General features: G+C 53.3%; 2 protein-coding genes and 1 long non-coding RNA gene across 3 annotated transcripts; 1 reads left to right on the top strand and 2 right to left on the bottom strand.

Moving 5' to 3' along the window:
- Positions 1-6,203: 6,203 nt before the first annotated feature.
- On the bottom strand, positions 6,204-7,296 carry LOC149861048 (protein S100-A7-like). The gene is made up of 2 exons (XM_090052246.1): positions 7,026-7,296; positions 6,204-6,503 (listed from the first exon to the last, which is right to left on the bottom strand). Exons 1-2 carry the CDS (start codon positions 7,263-7,265, stop codon positions 6,339-6,341), a joined length of 405 nt encoding a protein of 134 aa, XP_089908372.1. The 5' UTR covers positions 7,266-7,296; the 3' UTR covers positions 6,204-6,338.
- A 3,551-nt stretch (positions 7,297-10,847) lies between these two features.
- LOC149861047 (uncharacterized) lies at positions 10,848-13,039 on the top strand. The gene is made up of 3 exons (XR_016443025.1): positions 10,848-10,989; positions 11,395-12,076; positions 12,921-13,039. It is a non-coding gene; the product is annotated as an uncharacterized LOC149861047 (long non-coding RNA).
- Positions 11,005-13,274, bottom strand: S100A7 (S100 calcium binding protein A7). The gene is made up of 3 exons (XM_090052247.1): positions 13,144-13,274; positions 11,978-12,197; positions 11,005-11,437 (listed from the first exon to the last, which is right to left on the bottom strand). The coding sequence occupies exons 2-3, from the start codon at positions 12,176-12,178 to the stop codon at positions 11,273-11,275; spliced, it is 366 nt and encodes a 121-aa protein (XP_089908373.1). The 5' UTR covers positions 12,179-12,197; positions 13,144-13,274; the 3' UTR covers positions 11,005-11,272.
- Positions 13,275-18,093: the final 4,819 nt, after the last annotated feature.

Here is an 18,093-nt window from a genome sequence, read left to right as displayed (position 1 = left end):
AGGCTGTGAATTGGATGATTACACAGTCTGGTGGGTGGCAAATTGGCTAGAGGGTCGTACCTAGAGAGTGGTGGAGGACAGGTCGGTATCGACCTGGAAGGACGTGGGCAGTGGGGTCCCACAGGGCTCAGTCCTTGGACCGATACTCTTCAATGTCTGCATCAGTGACTTGGACAAGGGAGTGAAGTATACCCTGTCCAAGTTTGCAGATGATATGGGGAGAAGTGGACACACTGGAGGGCAGGGAACAACTACAGGCAGATCTGGACAGATTGGACAAATGGGCAGAAAACAATAGGATGCGCTTTAACAAGGAGAAACGCAAAGTGCTGCACCTAGGGAGGAAAAATGTCCAGCACACCTACTGCCTAGGAAATGACTTGCTTGGCAGCGGAAAGGGATCTTGGAGTCCTAGTGGATTCCAAGATGAACGTGAGTCGTCAGTGTGACAAAGTCATCAGCAAAGCTAACGGCACTTCATTGTGCATCAGCAGATGCACGACAAACAGAACCAAGGAGGTGATACTTCCCCTCTATCGGGCACTGGTCAGACCGCAGCTGGAGTACTGCGTCCAGTTTCGGGTGCCACACTTCAAGAGGGATGTGGATAACCTGAAGAGGGTCCAGAGAAGGGCCACTCATATGGTTAAAGGCATGCAGGCCAAACCCTATGAGAAGAGAATAGGGCACCTGGACCTCTTCAGCCTCCACAAGAGAAGGTTGAGAGGCAAGCTTGTGCCTGCCTATATATTCATCATGGGGGCGTAGAAGGGAATTGGCAAGGCTCTACTCACCAAGGCGCCCCTGGGGGTTACAAGAAATAATGGCCATAGCTAGCAGAGAGCAGATTTAGACTGGACATTAGGAAGAACTTCTTCACAGTTAGAGTGGCTAAAATCTGGAATGGGCTCCCAAGGGAGGTGGTGCTCTTCCCTACCCTGGGGGTCTTCAAGAGGAGGTTAGATAGGCATCTGGATGGGGTCATCTGAACCCAACACTGTTTCCTGCCTATGCAGGGGGTCGGACTCGATGATCTATTGAGGTCCCTTCCGACCCTAACAGCTATGAATCTATGCATTGCCTGCAGCACAGCACAGATCCAGAACATGTTCTCCACCGCATGCAGCACATCCTCAGACTCCCAGATGCTGGAGCCAGTTCTGTGGCGGTCCAAGCCCTGGAGCAGTGTAGCGAAGGCACTGGGAAGGATGAGCTCAGAGCTCCTCCCAGCTCCCCCAGGCCAGGGGAGTTTCTTCCCATGGGCCCCTGGAAAGAAGCTGTAGGGAGCCAAGAACCAGGCCTGCAGAAGAGGGGCCTAATCCTGCCGAAACTCAGGTCCCAGGCACATGATACAGGTGGTGCAGAAAAGCCTGCTTTTTGATTTTTCACAAAATCCGTCCCTATTCGATGCAGTCCCCAGTCTGCCTGCGCTCCATTCCCTCCTGCGTGTACGTACAGCCCTGAGCGCAGTGAGGCATTGGTCTCAGCCAGTACCACTCAAAGCCTCCCCAGTGCAGGTAACACATAAGAGGCCTGATGCTAGCAGCTGGCTTCTCTCTGCCATTCGGTTGCTTTAAACTTTTCCCGGTGTAGCCACATCTTGCAGGTTTCCAAGCTTGGTGCTTTTGTCAAACTCATTGCTTGTGAAACTGCCCTTGTGTAACACTGTGGGGGGGTGTAAAAGCCCCCACTCCACCCAAAAGGCTACGGTCAGGACTTGAGCAACCTGCTGAAGACAGTCGGACACAAAATAGCCCTGGGCAGAGGGTGGAAAAGGATCTTAACTAGGCCCTGTCTAGCCAGCCAGCATTGTAGCACAGTCATTGTAATCCCAAAAGCGATGCCACTCTTGGTTAAGCTTCTAAGGGTGTGACTCATCCTCACCAGCGGGCACTAGCTAATCCACAAGCAGCCTTCCAAGGCCTGGGCTGTCGCAACTGCACCCAAAAGATTAAACAAGAGCTATGTCAAAGCTCTGTATAACACCAGGAAGCTGCTGCAACCGGCTTTCACAATGTGTTTGTTTTCTAGGATGTAATGCCAAGGATGGATACCGCAAGCAGGCCTATACCGTTGCACCGAGTCCAGACCAGGGGCAAGAGATTTGAGGTGTTAGGGCTGCAACTTTAACTTTGGGGCTGTCAATTTTTAATAAACCTGTATAGTTTACTGAGGATTAAACCCCCGTCACATGTACAAGCGCCCTAAGGCTCCAATTCATTGGATTCCTTGCACTAAAAGATTTTACCCGTCCTCACACCCTTTTGCCATACCTGTATTCTAGCAGAGTGATGCAAAATCATTAGCTGTAGAAGTAATAAGCTTGGGGAAGAGGATTTTTGGGGTTAGGGTGGATTCTCCACTGAGAGGTTTCTAAATGATCCCACGAAGTGCAAGGTTTTGCATGGCCATCATTGAGAGACTTTCTGGCCTTGTGACAGAGGAAGCCAGAGCGGGGAGGTGTGTCTGCAAACTCTTGTAATTCTTATTACCTGTCAGCCAGCTCCCCACATTGGCCTACACGCGGGGGCTCTGAATCGGCCTAAGCCCTGTTCCTCTGGTGCCCTGCATTCATGCTCAGCCTGCTCCAAGTCACCGGCAAGACAATTCCTTCCATGCATCCGGAAAAATCACTGCAGGAGAAATCAGATGAACTTCCATGGATTTCCATGGATTTACAAGTGAACCCAAGCGGCACCTGGTGGTGCAATAATGGCAAAGCAGGGAAAACCATGTTTTTGGGCCTAAGTCAAATTTAAAATGATAAAAATAACTCTCGTAGAAGAAATTCCGGAGCTAAAAATAAAACATGTCAGAGGTGTTTGAAATTACCACGATAAAAACAAAAATCTAAAATGATAAAAAAAATCTAAAACATGGATACACAGATGCTATTTAGCTAGCTTAAAGGCAATTTTTGTCACGTGGACATAGGAAAAGCGTAACATGGAAACAGGAGCGGTGTCATGTGGACAGGCGCCCTATCTGATATTGCTCGGCAGTGCAGCCCATTCTGGCACATCTCAGAGGGCTGAGGGTGCATGGGGGGATAGAGGCAGAGGCTGGATCCAGCTGTTTCAGCAAACTCCCTTCTGCCGGCAAACTGTTCAGATCCTTCCCACTAAGCTCCATCCTGCGATCCTCACAAAACTGATTCTGTTGGAAGCCTTGTTAGCGGAGCCAATCCAGGTTGCCAGATGGACAGCACTCACGTCCGGGCAGCAGAGCACCATGCTATGGGGGTCCCTCAGCTGAGCCCACAACTCCTAGGCAGTGGGGAGGGTGTTCACAGGTAGCTGGGTGCATTTTTATGGCCCCAGCAGGATGACACCGCAAATATCCCTGGCCCAAAAACCCGACCGGACTTGTCCATGCAACCCAGCCAGAGACTCTCCCATAGTCACCCCCTCCCTGGCTCCAGCAGCACACAGATAAAATGTGGCACCTGGCTCTAGTTACGCAGAGGACATTCAAGCAGTCCTAATCTCAAGCCTGGTGCCCTGCAGGCTGCCCGTCCCCTGCGTCTCCCACAATGGCTGAAGCCACGCCAAGAGGCTGAGATGGAAAGCATCAGCGGAGACATCTCATTCACCACCCCCAGGCATGGAGCAGATGTCAGTGGTCGGCAGCACTGAGGCCTGCCAGGAGCCTGGCCACTGAGACCTGGGTGTGCGGCTGTCTCTGCCACAGACTGGTGCTGGGCCCCTGGGCATGCTCCCTCATCTTCCCTGTGCCTCAGCTTCCCCTCTCAGCAGCCCTTCCTTCCTCCCAGTCAATTTAGATAGTAAATTCCTCAGGGAGGCAAATGTTTCCTGCTGTGGGTTTTTGCTGCATATGGAGAGAGGCTCTCAGCCAGGGTAGGGGCTTCCCTCACCCTACACCTATGCAGTACCAGACATTATCCTCAACGGGGGTAAGAGGAGGAGGGAGGGTGAGCTACTCTCCATGCCTCTAGATCCCACAAGAAAGCGTCTCCGCCTTGTCTGATTTCCTGGCGCCGCTACACTAGACTGTCGGAGCCAGTTGCAGGCTTACATGCCAGGTCCCTCAGCCAGGAAGCAGCCGGCTGCTGTGCACGTTTCCTGCCACAGGCCAGCGCTGCCTGCAGCTGAGCTGCTCCTCTCCCTCATAGGCCTTGATACACAGTTGTGCTCTGATTCAGGACAATCTCTGCTTTATCTGTGCAGAGATGATGCACGGCACTGCCTTCCCCTGGCTTGCCCAGGGTGGTCTCAATGGGGGAAGAGCAGCACGGTGCCACCCGCTTACCTTCTGTGCATCCTGTACTGTGAGCCTGGGGACCCCCTGGTGCAGCCCAGCCAGGAGGGGCCTCCAGGTTTTCCCACAGCCCCAGGGGTCACACGAGCCGGGGTGCCAAATGCCACCCCTTCCCAGGGGGTTCCACAGCAAGGGCGCTATTAAAGCCATGGATGCTGGTAGGATCGTGTCCTCCAAGTGGCCGGGAGCTGCCCAAAGCAGCAAGCCCAGCACTTCTGCATGGAGAGAGCTACTGGGCTGTTGCTGCAGGACCGGCTGTGCAGGGTCGGGACCTCTTAGCCCCCCTCTGCTTCCAGCTGGCCGAGCCCAGATCTGTGGTTTGTGGTGGCACTGAGGCCCTTGGCATGCAAGTGCCTGGCACGAGCTATGCCCCCAGGGCCACGCAGACATTAGAGCAGCCTCCAGCGAGACAGTGCCAGCCTGGAGATGAACCATGCCCTCCGGCAGCAGACATCCTCAAGCCTGGGAGTCTTGGCCAACTGCAGCATGCTGCAGGCTACATAACCCAGCTGCTGCATTTGCCTCTCTGGGGCTGGGCCCAGGCCCGTTGCTTCCACCAGGCGGCAGCAGCTGAACGCTCAGTCCTGGCGCGTTGCATCTCCCCGGGTATTTGCAGCCTGAAGTGGGGGAAGCAGCTTGCTGGGGTGAGAAGAAGGCTGTGAGCCTGCTGGGGCAACTCTGGGTGCTTTGCAGCAGAGCCCATCAGGGGATGGAGGAGACCTGGACAAAATGACCTCCCCCGCGGGGGTCCGGGCCTTGGAAATGGAAGCAAATTGCACCAAACACAGGCAGAAGGACCTCAGCCGAGGCAGCTGGGAGAGTGTCAGAACCCCCTGGGACTGGTCAAGGGTGTCATCTTAATTACTTCCAAAATGGATACACCCCTCCATCCCTTTCTGCTCCATATGTTAGGGAGTTTTAAGCCTTCGCCAAGGCACTGAGTGTTGGCTGCCGCCCAGGTTGGGGATTTGGACTGGGCAGTGCCAGTGCTCCTGCTGGGACATAAATCCTCTTCCCCTCCACTCAGGGTCAACCCACGCTGCATTTGGGGTCAGGAAGGAAATTCCCCCCAGTCACATTGGTATAGATGGGGGAGGAGGGGTTTGCCTTCCTCTGTAGCAGGGCCACGCCTCCTCTGGGGTGTATTAACAACCTTTAATAAAAGCCGGACACTGGCTGCCGCAGCCCCGCTGCTTTCCTGGTAGCAGGAGCAGGCGTGAGGTCTTGTGCTGTGACGGTCGGATTAGAGGATGGTTTTGTCTGGGGTGATTCGGACAGGACTGATCCTGCCTCAGGCAGCAGTCCGACTCAATGGGACCCCACAGGTCCCTTCCAGGATCCCCTTTGATCCTGTGTTTTGCCCCCCACTCTCAGGAGATGTAGCCTTCAGTCTCAGCCCAGCTCTCAAGTACAGGCTCCAAGGGGCCCCAGGCTGCAGCTCAGCTTTGCCTCCCTGGCTGCATTGCCCTGTGATGGCATCAGATTTGTCCAGGCAGGAGCAGCTTTGTGATCACAACTCCACCAACTAAGTTCACTCTCCAGGCTGTGGCTCCCTGCCACCGGTGAGTGAAAGCCATTGATGGCTAAGCATGGTCCCATGCACTGCAAAAGGCCCCCTCACCCCAGTGCCCCCCACTCCCATGTAGCCCTATGCAGATCTTCAGCCCATGCACTGGTCTCCTCTCTCCCATGGTGCATCTTGCCACTCCTGCTATCCTGCGTGGGCTCACGGCCACCCACTGCAGGGGCTGCCCCATGCCCCAAAGCTGCAGGCAGGGTGGGAGCAATGCCCTGCTCTGGCCCCAGGGATTGACCAGGCCCCCTGGGCTAAGCTCCCCCCAGCCCCATTGCCCCAGGGCACACAGCATGATCCGCCATGCTGCAAGAGGGAAATGCACAATAAGAGCACAAGCAGGGGGTTTCAACAGCAGCTTTATTGTCTCGCATCAGGCCCCTGTGGGCAGACAGGCTCAGGCAATTCTGGGCGTGGGAGATTTCTGCAGCAGGGGCAGAGTCATCTGGTCCGGGGTCTCGTCCAGGCTGGGGCTGCACTCAGGGCTTTAGTCTTTCCCTGGGTGGCACCGGTCTAAATTGTGGCTGATGCAGTGGGTGTCATAGGCCAGTTTGGCCAGGATCTTAGTGAACTCTTCAAAGCTCAGCTTCTTGTCTTTATTTTTGTCAGTCTCATGGAAGAGCTTGTCGATGTACCCAGGTTTGTCCCGATTCTGGAAGTGGGAAAAGCGCCATGAGTCGCAGCTCCCCATGGGGGGATCCCTAGACAAATGCGTGCCCTCCCTCGCTGGCAGCTGGGGAAAATTGACACCGCGGAGCTGGGCAGGGGTCTGCATGGCTGAGGTCAAAGGCACCTGGTTTCCTTGGGGTTGGCAACTGGGGCCTAAAACTAGAGCATAACTCTGCCCTGTCCCCGTGAAAGCCAACCCCACCCTGGCCTGAACCCAGACACGTGTGGGGCACCCTTGCTGCCAGCCTATCCCCCCACCCAGCCCACCTCCAGCTGCCACAGATGCTCTGATGAACCGGGGGGTCTTGGACTGAGCCAAAAGGGCTTTTGGGTGGGAGAGAGATGTATGCAGCTATTTTTGAGATGCCAAGCAAAGACAAGTCATGTGGCCCAGGCTACATGGCACTGAGCCCCCACCCCTCTACTATAGCCCATGCACCCAGTCACTGCACCCTTGCACCCAGCCCTGCTGCCCTGCCCCAGCTGCCTGCCCCGTGCCACTCACGCAGGCTTCCAGGAAGATGGGTGCCTGGCACTGCAGGAACTCCCTCAGGTCCTTCTGACTAAGGAAGTCATCCTTGCCCTCCCTGGCGCTGTACTGGTGGTAGAGGTTCACAATCACTTCAAGGGAGCTTTCCAGGGTGCACCCATGGTGGTGGATGGCCGTGGAACTGTGTGTGATCTCAGGCTCATCAGACATAGTTGGATGCTCAGGAGACCTGGGAAGACCAGCAGGGAAAGGCATTTGAGCCTCTGGGCACCGACCGTACGCCAGGGACAAAGCCTGCACTCCAACCTCCCCTCCCCGTGCGTAGGCCCATGCAGACTCCTCCTAACTGAGCCTCTGCCCAGCCATGGTTGGAGCAAACGGCTGTTAAGCACCTGCCTGCAGTTTCACCCCAAAAGGAAAGGACTCGGTAATACTGAACGTGCAGTGGTTCTCGCAGGCACTGCATCGTACAGCCCAGCCCTGCCTGGGTAATTTTAGCTTCCTCTGAGATGCGTCTCATGCTTATCCCCTCTGAGGCATTTGACCTGGCAGCTACACAATGCACTACTGCTCTGCTCTATTCTCCGCTCCTGGGGCACTAGCTGCATGGATGGTCCAGGGGTGCAAAAAGCCCTGGGGTTTGTAAGACTACAATGCACATTACAATGACGATGTGCCAGGACCCCAGCCTCACTGCCCCTTGCATTCTTCTGCTGATAGGAACCGTCACTTATTTGCCATGAAAGGAAACAGAGCCTCCCCGTGATTCCTCAGCAGCAAAGAGCCTTTCCCACCCCCAGCCTCCGCTGCACGCTCTGCTCTCTGTCCTCCAGCCCAACCATGCACAGGCTCAACGGGTGTGAAAAAGGACATGCCAGGCACCCTTCTTTCCACCTGCAAGGCAGAGGACAAGGGTAAAAGAGCTGATTAGAAACAGACTGACCTGGGTCTGGGAAGGATTCACACAGGTGAGCAGAGTTGCTGTGATGAGCCACCAAGCCCAGCCAAGCTTTTATAGGCGCCTTGGGCTTCATTGCATCAGCGATTGTGACACCCCAGGTGCATGCAGCAACCTGATTCAGTCCCTCACCAGCACAGGAAATCACCCAATTAGTTCCTGATTTGCTAGAAGCCAAGGCTTCTCCCAGAATCACTTGATCTGCATTTCCCACATGTTGCCAAGCGAGCCGTGATTTCCAGCTACACCCTTTCTGGGATCCCGGGACACGTTGCAGTTCTTTCAGAAACTGGCATCTTGAGCACATTCCAATCCAAGTGTTGAAACCAACCCACCCACATCTCTGGGTGTATCCAAGCAGGGAGGGGAGGGCACGGCCTCCTTGGGATGGGGGTCTTTGACTCACTGTTCCCTCAACCCCTTGCTAAAAGGGCTTGTAGTTGACTTGAGTACTTGGGTGGCTCCTTTCCAATCAGCAGTCGAAAATCTATCTGACTGCACACCGGCATCTGCTTTCATGCATTGGATTCCTCTCCCATCTTCCAATGCTGAGGAACTCAAGTGTGCGCTCACATAGGGCGTGGAAGCACACACCTGCTACCCAGTGCCCAGTGAACTGCTACTGGGTGCATCGGCTGAGCTGAGATCCACGCAAGATTTGCAGGGGCAGGGTCTGAAAGCTTCTGAATGGGTTTGTAACCTCTTTCATTTCAAGACAAATTAAAAAACCAGCAGGCCTGTTTTTACCAAACCGTCTGCAAACTGGATTACCAAACCGTGTGTGTTCTCAAACGATGCTCCAGGCAAAACTGCATGATTCTGGGAGGTAGGACCATCTGCCTTTGCCAATGTCAATTCAACAGTTTCCACAGCATGGAAGTGCCTGTCTGATCTAAGACATCCACGCAAATCTCTGGTCCCAGCCAACATCCACCCACAGATTTTTACAGGTGACCAAAATCTCCCCAAGAGGGAAGAATAATTCAAATGGTTATTGTGGTGGCTGGTTCTCTGGAGACCTTTTCTATAGACCTTGCTGGTCCAAGAGGGGCTAAAGATCAGTGTTTGCTTGGCTTGTGATTCTCTTTTATTCTTCATACATGATAGTCATGCAGATTCTGGGGGATACGCGGCTGAGCCATGAGTTTCCTGTGTTCTCACAACCTGGATTGGGAAAACAAAGATCTAAGCCAGACAGAAATGTCTCATCCAGTTCATCAGTGATTTGGCCTTTTATTGGTAATTGTTTGGTAACCTCACGCTGGTTGACTCAGTTGTTTTCTCTCCTATGCGAGTGCTCCCAAGAAGATGTTATAATAAGGTACAAATGTTCATTGTAGCTTCCAGGAAGAGGGCAGGGAACAAAAACAGCCCAGGTGTAACCCAGTCCCATTTCAGGACATTCCACCGTGCGCCGATCCCAGCACCCGGGAGCGGTTGTACCACATGGATTTGGGGCCTCCTGACTCATCCCATCGTGTCTTTGTCTTGTGTTGCAGCTGGGACAGGGATGTTGATTACCTGACTGTTTCTGACCCGGCCTTGGAAAGCAGGACCTGTCAACACAATGCCCACTCGCTTACTGCCATGCGTCCTGCCATCTTGCTGCATTTTCAGGCACAGACCCACCAGCTCCACCTCTTCTGCTGCAAGCACCTGCCTCTTTCCAAGGGCCCAATTCTCCAAACACCAGATGCAGGGTGGCTTCCAGGGGTGGTGAAGGCCATCACTGCCTCTAAGCCTTGCTCTGCACCCCAACTCAGGGCAATCTTGTCACCGAGACTGTATGAGCCCCCCTCAAGCCTGAGTGTGAGCTATTTAGACTGTCTCTGCTCTGGGATCCCTCAAAGTCCCATGAGGATCCTGGCATCCTACAACGTTCCTGTTGACTTTGCCAAAGGCAAATGATGCTGAAGTTTATTGCAACTCTCTGGCCCAGTGAAAGACAACGAGGCCAGACTGGAAGTCTCTGGTGGTTCTGCCTCTCCGATCAGGAAAGGACTGGAGACAGGGGATGCTCCCACACCAGCTATGGGAAATGATGGAAAGATGTGTGGAATGACATTAACCCTTCAGGAAACCTGGACACTTGCCCACCCCTGCATCAAGGGAGCACAGCCAGTAGCATATTTCAGTAGTGTGTTGAATGGACAAAGCAGAGGTCTATCTTGACTGTGCAGTCAGACATTTTCCATGGGGAAATCCCTCTTGGCCAACCCTCCCCAGCCCCCACTTCTCTTGCGCCTCATCCCCAGCTTCCCCTTGCTGTGACAACCTTCCTTCCCAGCCCAAATTGTCCCTGTGTTTGTGCAGTTTGTGGGGGAGTTGTGCTGCTTGTGAAGTGGGTGTTTAAAGAGCAAGCAGAACAGGCTGCCTGGCTCCACACATGGGATGCAGCTTTCTTGTGACTGGCCGGGGTTGATCGCCTATCCTTGCCCATGTACCTTCACAGCTCTGGGGTCCGTCAGCACCCAGTTTCCCTTGGGATGGCATCCCAGGCTCAGATGCCTCAAAACATGGATCTCCCCAGAACAGAGGGGCCTGGTTACAGTTAAAATTAATTACCTCTGGCAAAAAGCCTTTGTTTTCTCCTGACTTCATGCCTCCTGGAAGCCAGAGAGGACGAGCATGTTGTGACCTGCAGATCTGTTACCCGAAGCAATCACAGATGATATGTTTATTGCACAAGCCAAATGTTAATTGCCTTTAATGAGTGAATGTAATGATCCCAATTTGCACATCTACCTAACAATACCTCCTCCTCACCTCTGACAGCGCTTGTTCTTTAACCACCCCATTTGGACCTGGACCAGTGCCTCCCTTTTAAGGAGCTCGCAGTTCCCAATTGACAGGAAATGGGATCTTCACAGCTGGAGGAATCGCCCACACTGGCTGATGCACCAATGGAGACCCGCCTGCCGGCTTCTCCTGCTTTGGTTTGAGCCACTTATGCAGGCACCCTGGGGTCCGCTCATACCTAGAAATTAAATCCAGGGGGAATGTGAACCCTCTCTTTCTAAGGTAGGAACCCAATGCCTGCTTTTGGGGGCCAGGGCAGGGTCTCCCCAGCTCCCCTCGGGGTACAACAGCGCCACTGCCCCCACTGTGCGCATGCCTGCACTGTGGGAAGGGGAAGGCAATAAGAGCACAAGCAGGGGGTGGGTTTCAACAGCAACTTTATTGTCTCACATGAGACCCCTGTGGGCAGACAGGCATGGGGGCCTCTGAGCATGGGAGATTTCTGCAGGGGGGGCAGAGTCATCAGGTCCGGGGTCTCATCCAGGCCAAGGCTGCACTTGAGGCTTTAGTCTTGGTCTGGGCCGCAGCGGTCATCTCCGTGGCTGATGCGGTGGGCGTCGTCGGTCAGTTTGGCCAGGATCTTAGTGAACTCTTCAAAACTCAGCTTCTTGTCTTTATTTTTGTCAGTCTCACGGAAGAGCTCGTCGATGTACCCGGGTTTGTTCCGATTCTGGAAGTGGGAAAAGCGCCATGAGACGCAGCTCCCCATGGGGGGATGCCTAGACGAATGCGTGCCCTCCCTCGCTGGCAGCTGGGGAAAATTGACACCACGGAGCTGGGCAGGGGTCTGCATGGCTGAGGTCAAAGGCACCTGGTTTCCTTGGGGTTGGCAACTGGGGCCTAAAACTAGAGCATAACTCTGCCCTGTCCCCGTGAGAGCCAACCCCACCCTGGCCTGAACCCAGACACGTGTGGGGCACCCTTGCTGCCAGCCTATCCCCCCACCCAGCCCACCTCCAGCTGCCACAGATGCTCTGATGAACCGGGGGGTCTTGGACTGAGCCAAAAGGGCTTTTGGTTGGGAGGAAGGTGCATGCAGCTATTCGTAAGATGCCAAGCAAAGTCAAGCTGTGTGGTCCAGACTAAGTGGCACTGAACCCCCATCCCTCTGCTATAGCCCATGCACCCAGTCACTGCAGAGCTGGCAGCACTCGAGGTGTGACCCAGAGCCCTGTGGCCATGCTCCAGCCCTCTGCCCTGTGCCACTCACGCAGGCTTCCAGGAAGATGGGTGCCTCTCTGGTCAGGAACAACTTCAGCTCCTTTCGATCAAGGAAGTCGTTCCCGTCTGCACTTCTGCTGTATTTGTGGTAAATTTTCACGATCTCTTCGAGGGCGGTCTGCAGGGTACAGTTGGGGTCACACCCGGATACATGCCTGGGCATGGGTATAGTCGCAGCTGGTTCAGTCATGGCTGGATGCTCGGGAGACCTGGAAAGACGAGCAGAGAAAGGGACTAGAGCATGTGAGGCATCTGAGCCTCAGGGCACCAGCCATGTCCCAGGGAAGCTGCAAAGCAGTTCCTGGCCCACCCAATTGTCAATGAAATCGGAGAAGGCAGAGCTTGCACCCCCACCCTCCCCTCCCCATGCATAGGCCCTCATGGGCCATGGCCGATGGCTATTAAATGCCTGCCTGTAGTTTTGCCCCAAGAAGAAAAGACTTGGTAGCAGTAAACCTGCCACGGTTCTCGCAGGTGCTGCATTGTGTAGCCCTGCCCCACCCCCTGGTAGTTTCAACCTCCTCTGAGACACTGTTCATGCTTATCCCCTCCGAGGCGTTCGACCTGGCAGCTACACAAAGCACCACCGCTGTGCTCCACTCCCCGCTCCTGGAGCACTGGTCGCGGATGGTCCGGTGGTGGAGGGCCCATGAGAGTTGGGCTTTATTCCCACTCTGTCACACACTCCCTGGCTCACCTTGGCCCCATCCCTTCATCTTCCTGGGCCTTAATCCTCTACCTGTGAAACAGAGATGAGACACTTTTCCCTGCTTTGTTTAGTTTGGTGGTGAGCCCTTGGCGACAGCCCTGAGTTTTATTATGAGAACAGCCCGGCATCATAGGACCTGGGGATTGTATGACTGCGATGCACATTACAATGACGATGTGCCAGGACCCCAGCCTCACTGCCCCTTGCATTCTTCTGCTGATAGGAACCGTCACTTATTTGCCATGAAAGGAAACAGAGCCTCCCCGTGATTCCTCAGCAGCAAAGAGCCTTTCCCACCCCCAGCCTCCGCTGCACGCTCTGCTCTCTGTCCTCCAGCCCAACCATGCGCAGGCTCAACGGGTGTGAAAAAGGACATGCCAAGCACCCTTCTTTCCACCTGCAAGGCAGAGGACAAGGGTAAAAGAGCTGATTAGAAACAGACTGACCTGGGTCTGGGAAGGATTCACACAGGTGAGCAGAGTTGCTGTGATGAGCCACCAAGCCCAGCCAAGCTTTTATAGGCACCTTGGGCTTCATTGCGTCAGCGATTGTGACACCCCAGGTGCATGCAGCAACCTGATTCAGTCCCTCACCAGCACAGGAAATCATCAGATTAGTTCCTGATTTGCTAGTAGCGGACACTCCTCCCAGAACCGTTTATCTGCATCTCCTATAAACAGGCTGTGATTTCCAGCTACACCCTTTCTGGGATCCCAGGACATGTTGCAGATCTTTTAGAAACGGGTATCTTGAGCATGTTCCAGCCCAAGTGTTGAAATCAACCCACCCACATCTCCTGGTGTATCGGAGCAGGGAGGGGAGGGCACGGTCTCCTTGAGATAGAGTCACAGAATCATTGAAAATGAGGGTAAGAAGGGACCTCAGGAGGTCACATCTAGTCCAACCCCCAGCTCAAAGCAGGATCATCTCCAATTACATCATTCCAGCCAGGATTTGTCAAACCAGGCCTTAAAAGCTTCCAAGGATGGCGATTTCAACCACCTCTCTAGGTAACCCGTTCCAGTGCTTCGTAATATCCAACCTAAACATCTCTTGCTGCAACTAGAGACCACTGCTCCTTGTTCTGTCATCTGCCACCACTGAGAACAGCCCAGCTCCATCCTCTTTGGACCCACCCTGCAGGGAGTTAAAGGCTGCTATCAGGATGGGGGTTCATCACTCAATTTCTCTCAACCCCTTGCTAAAACAGCCTGTAGTTTAGCTGAGTGGTTGGATGACTCTTTCCAAACAGCAGTGTCTGGACTTGTGTGCTCAGTGTGCACCATTCACAGAGCTGAGGCCTTTTCCCAGGGGCACTTCCACAGTCTGCCAAAATCTCTTGAATTCTGCTTCAGCATCAGTATAGGCCAGAGGTCCTGGGTGCATGCTGCTAAAGAACCATAACATCATAGAGGGTCGGAAGGGCCCTCAGGAGGTCACATCTAATTCAACCCCCTGCTCAAAGCAGGCCCAGCCCCAACTACATCATCCCAGCCAAGGCTTTCTCTAGCCAGGTTTTCAAAACCTCCAAGGATGGAGACCCCACCACCTCTCTGAGTAACCTGCTCCAGTGCTTCATCATCACTTCTTTATGGCTTGCATTTTTTGCCCTTAGGTATTTACTAACTGTGGCCTGACATGGCTGCTTCTCTCTTTCCATCCTCAAGGCTGCATTTGTGTCTATAATCATTTAAACATGTTAGCAAAAATATATTAAATACAGCAAAATAGCTGTTAATATATTTGGTCGTCTTAGTTATTAATGTTTTATGATGCAATTGTAATACAGAGTCTGTAAGATACAGGCCCTTGGTTTGCTGTTCAGTCATTTCTGCAGTTTTGATTTAGGTTTCCTGAAAATGGCCATGCCCAGTATCCACACTTTCCCTACAATTTGGTTATGCTTTGATTATAATGTGTTTGATTCAAGTTATAGTGCTTTTTGGGACCCATAGCTCATGGCTACACCCAAATTCAGGGGAATGCACAATTGAGCCATGAGTTTCCTGTGTTCTCACAACCTGGATTGGGAGAACAAAGATCTAAGCCAGACAGAAATGTCTCATCCAGTTCATCAGTGATTTGGCCTTTCATTGGTGAATGTTTGGTAACTTCGCACTGGTTGACTGAGTTGTTTTCTCTTGTATGTGAGCAAGCCCAAGAAGACACTATAATAAGGTACAAATGTTCATTGTAGCTTCCAGGAAGAGGGCAGGGAACAAAAACAGCCCAGGTGTAACCCAGTCCCATTTCAGGAAGTTCCACCGTGCGCTGAGCCCAGCACCCGGGAGCGGTTGTACCACATGGATTTGGGGCCTCCTGACTCATCCCGTCGTGTCTTTGTCTTGTGTTGCAGCTGGGACGGGGACGTTGATTACTTGACTGTTCCTGACTCAGCTTTGGAAATCAGGACCTGTCAACACAACGCCCACTCGCTTACTGCCATGCGTCCTGCCATCTTGCTGCATTTTCAGGAACAGACCCACCAGCTCCACCTCTTCTGTTAAAAAAGCACCTGCCTCCTTTCAAAGGCCCGCTTCTCCAAACGCCAGATGCAGGCTGGCATCCAGGGGTGGTAAAGGCCATCACTGCCTCTCAGAGCCATGCTCTACAACCCAATGCAAGGCGATCTTGTCACCAAAACTGTATGAGCTCCCCTCAAGCCTGAGGATGAGCTATTCAGACTCCCTGCTCTGGGATCTCTCAAAGTCCCATGCGGATCCTGGCATCCGACAATGTTAGTGTTGTACCTATTGACTTTGCCAAAGGCAGATGATGCTAAAATGTATTGCAACCCTCTGGCCCAGTGGAAGGCAATGAGGCCTGACTGGAAGTCTCTGGTGGTTCTGACTCACAGGACACCTATCCCAACCAGGAAAGGTCAGGAGACAGATGGCATATCCCAGTAGCATATTGGATGGACAAACCAGGGACCTATTTTTACCATGCCATCAGAGGTTTTCTTTGGGAAAATCCCTCTTGGCCAGTCCTCCCCCATGGCCACATGTCTTGCAACTCAACCCCAGCTTCCCCTCACCATGACAAGCTTCCTTCCTGGCACTAATTGGTGCTGTGTTTGTGCAATTTTTGGGGGGGAGGGGTTGTGTTGCTTGTGAAGTGGGTGTTTAAAAAACAAGCAGAACAGGCTGCCGGGCTCCACACATGGGATGCAGCTTTCTTGTGACCACCCTGGGGTGATCTCCCATCTTTGCTCCTGTCCCTTTACAGCTGCAGGGTCAGTCTGCCCCCAGTTTCCTTGGGATGGGATCCCAGATACAGATGGCACTAGAAATATGAATCTTAGAATCATAGAAAACGAGGGGTGGAAAGGACATCAGGGGGTCACATCTAGTCCAACCCCCTGCTCGAAGCAGGACCAGCCCCAACTACACCATTCCCGCCAAGGCTTTATCTAGCCAGGTCTTAAAACCCTCCAAGGATGGCACTACCTCTCTGGGTAACTTGTTCCAGTGCTTTACTACCCTTGTAGTGAGTTTTTTCTAATATCCAACCTAAATCTCCCTTGCTCCGATTTGAGCCAATTTCTTCTTCTTCTGTCTCCTGCCACCACTGAGAACAGTCCAGCTCCATCCTCTTTGCAACCACCCTGCAGGGAGCTGAAGGCTGCTGTCAAATCTCCTCTCAGTCTTCTCTTCTGCAGGCTAAATCAGCTCAGTTCCCTCAGCCTCTTCTCAGACATCATGTCCCCCAGCCCCCAAACCATTTTTGTTGTCTTCCACTGGACTCTCTCCACCTTGTCCTCATCCTTTCTGTAGTGGGGCCCCAAAACTGGACACAGGACTCCAGATGTGGCCTCACCTGTGCAAAATAGAGGGGAAGAAATACTTCCCTCAATCTGCTGGCAATGCTCCTACCAATGCCGCCCAGGATGCCGTTAGCCTTCTTGGCAACAAGGGCACGCAGCTGGCTCATATTCACCTTCTTGTCCACTGTCACCCCCAATTCTGTTTCTGCAGAGCTGCTGCTGGCAGTCAGTCCCCAGCCTGTATCGGTGCTTGGGATTGTTCTCTCATAAGTATTTGTCCTTGTTGAACCTCAGATGTCTTGTGGCCCAATCCTGCAATTTACCTAAGTGAATCCTCACCCTACCCTCCAGCATATGTACTACAGGACTGAGGGCCTTGGTTGCAGTTAAATTAATTACCTCTGCAAAATGCTTTCTTTTCTCCCGACTTCATCTGCTGGAAGCTCAAGAGGACAGGCGTGTTGTGACCTGAGGATCTGTCACCCGAAGCAATCACAGACTGATATATTCGCTGCACAAGCCTAATGTAAATTTCCTTTTATTAGTGAATATAACAATTGCAATTCACACATCTACCAAACAATACTTCTGCCTCACCCCTGCCTCTGCCCAGCCCTGGCATACATGGCACCACTTATTCCTTAACCACCGTGTTCAGACCTGGACCAGTGTATTCCTTGTAAGGAGCTCTCAATTCCCAGTTGACAGTAAACAGTAAACACCTTCACGGCTGTAGGAATTTCCTGCGCTGGCTGACACCAGTGCAGACCCTCCCGCAGGCTTCTCCTGCATCAGTCTGAGCCGCTTGTGCAGGCACCCTGGTGTCTGCTCTTGCCTGGGACTCCCACCACCTGCCACGATGAGCTTACTGACATACAGCCTGCCCCTCCACGGGCTCTTGGGTCCCTGAGTGGCATTCCCTTACCAAGAAGATGCCTGTGGAAAGGTAGCCCAGAAAGCAAATCCAGGAGGAATATGAACCTTCACGTTCCAGGGCAGAAGCCCAACGCTTGCTTTTGGAGGCCAGGACGGGGAACGTAGGTTCTTTCTCTATTGCCACCCATTTTGGGGAGGCTGCTACTTTGCACTTGGTGCCCTTCTCTGAAGCAGATGGGGCTGGCTGAAGCCTCAAACAAGCTCCTGGGCTTGGGGGGCTTCTTGGTCTGGTTCACCATTGGTAGCCTACACTAGGACTGGCTGTGTGGGCGTCAATAGTGACACAAGTGTGAAAACAGTGCCAAGGAAAGGCCTGGGAGCAATGTGGGGTCTCCCAGGCTGCAACACGTGACTTGCACATTGGATTCTGCCGGGAAGGGAGCACCCTCTTCGGTAACTGGGCAGTGCTGTCTGCCCATCTGGGACCACTGTAGGGTTGGGTTCATGACTCATGGGGCCAAAAGGCATTGGCAAGCGGGGCAGGGCTGGTTTCATGCCTTGCTGGAAGACATTGGACCTCTCCTCTGCACTAGGGATGGTGGTATGTTTTATCCAATAGCTGGGCCTGGGAAAACACCTCCCCATCTCTCACACCAACGGAGTCAGCAGAGGAAGCTGGAGTTGAGCTCTGCTGAGTGAGACAGCCCAGCCGGAAAGGCTGGTGAGCCTGAGGGGAAGGGAGGCAGTGGAGAGG

This window comes from Crocodylus siamensis, chromosome 6 (genome assembly GCF_052110815.1).
Source record: "Crocodylus siamensis isolate JL-2025a chromosome 6, ASM5211081v1, whole genome shotgun sequence".
Classification (NCBI taxonomy): Eukaryota; Metazoa; Chordata; order Crocodylia; family Crocodylidae; genus Crocodylus; species Crocodylus siamensis.
The sequence above is the reverse complement of the archived record's forward strand: the minus strand, read 5'-3'. Positions and strand labels throughout refer to the sequence as shown.

What these genes read in the sequence shown, in the direction of transcription:
- S100A7 (XM_090052247.1), bottom strand. Translation starts at nt 12,178, where the DNA reads ATGACTGAACCAGCTGCGACTATACCCATGCCCAGGCATGTATCCGGG. An exon ending in CCATCTTCCTGGAAGCCTGC is followed by an intron (nt 11,438 to 11,977) that starts GTGAGTGGCACA and finishes TCCCACTTCCAG; the next exon opens with AATCGGAACAAACCCGGGTA.
- LOC149861048 (XM_090052246.1), bottom strand. Translation starts at nt 7,265, where the DNA reads ATGCCTTTCCCTGCTGGTCTTCCCAGGTCTCCTGAGCATCCAACTATG. An exon ending in CCATCTTCCTGGAAGCCTGC is followed by an intron (nt 6,504 to 7,025) that starts GTGAGTGGCACG and finishes TCCCACTTCCAG; the next exon opens with AATCGGGACAAACCTGGGTA.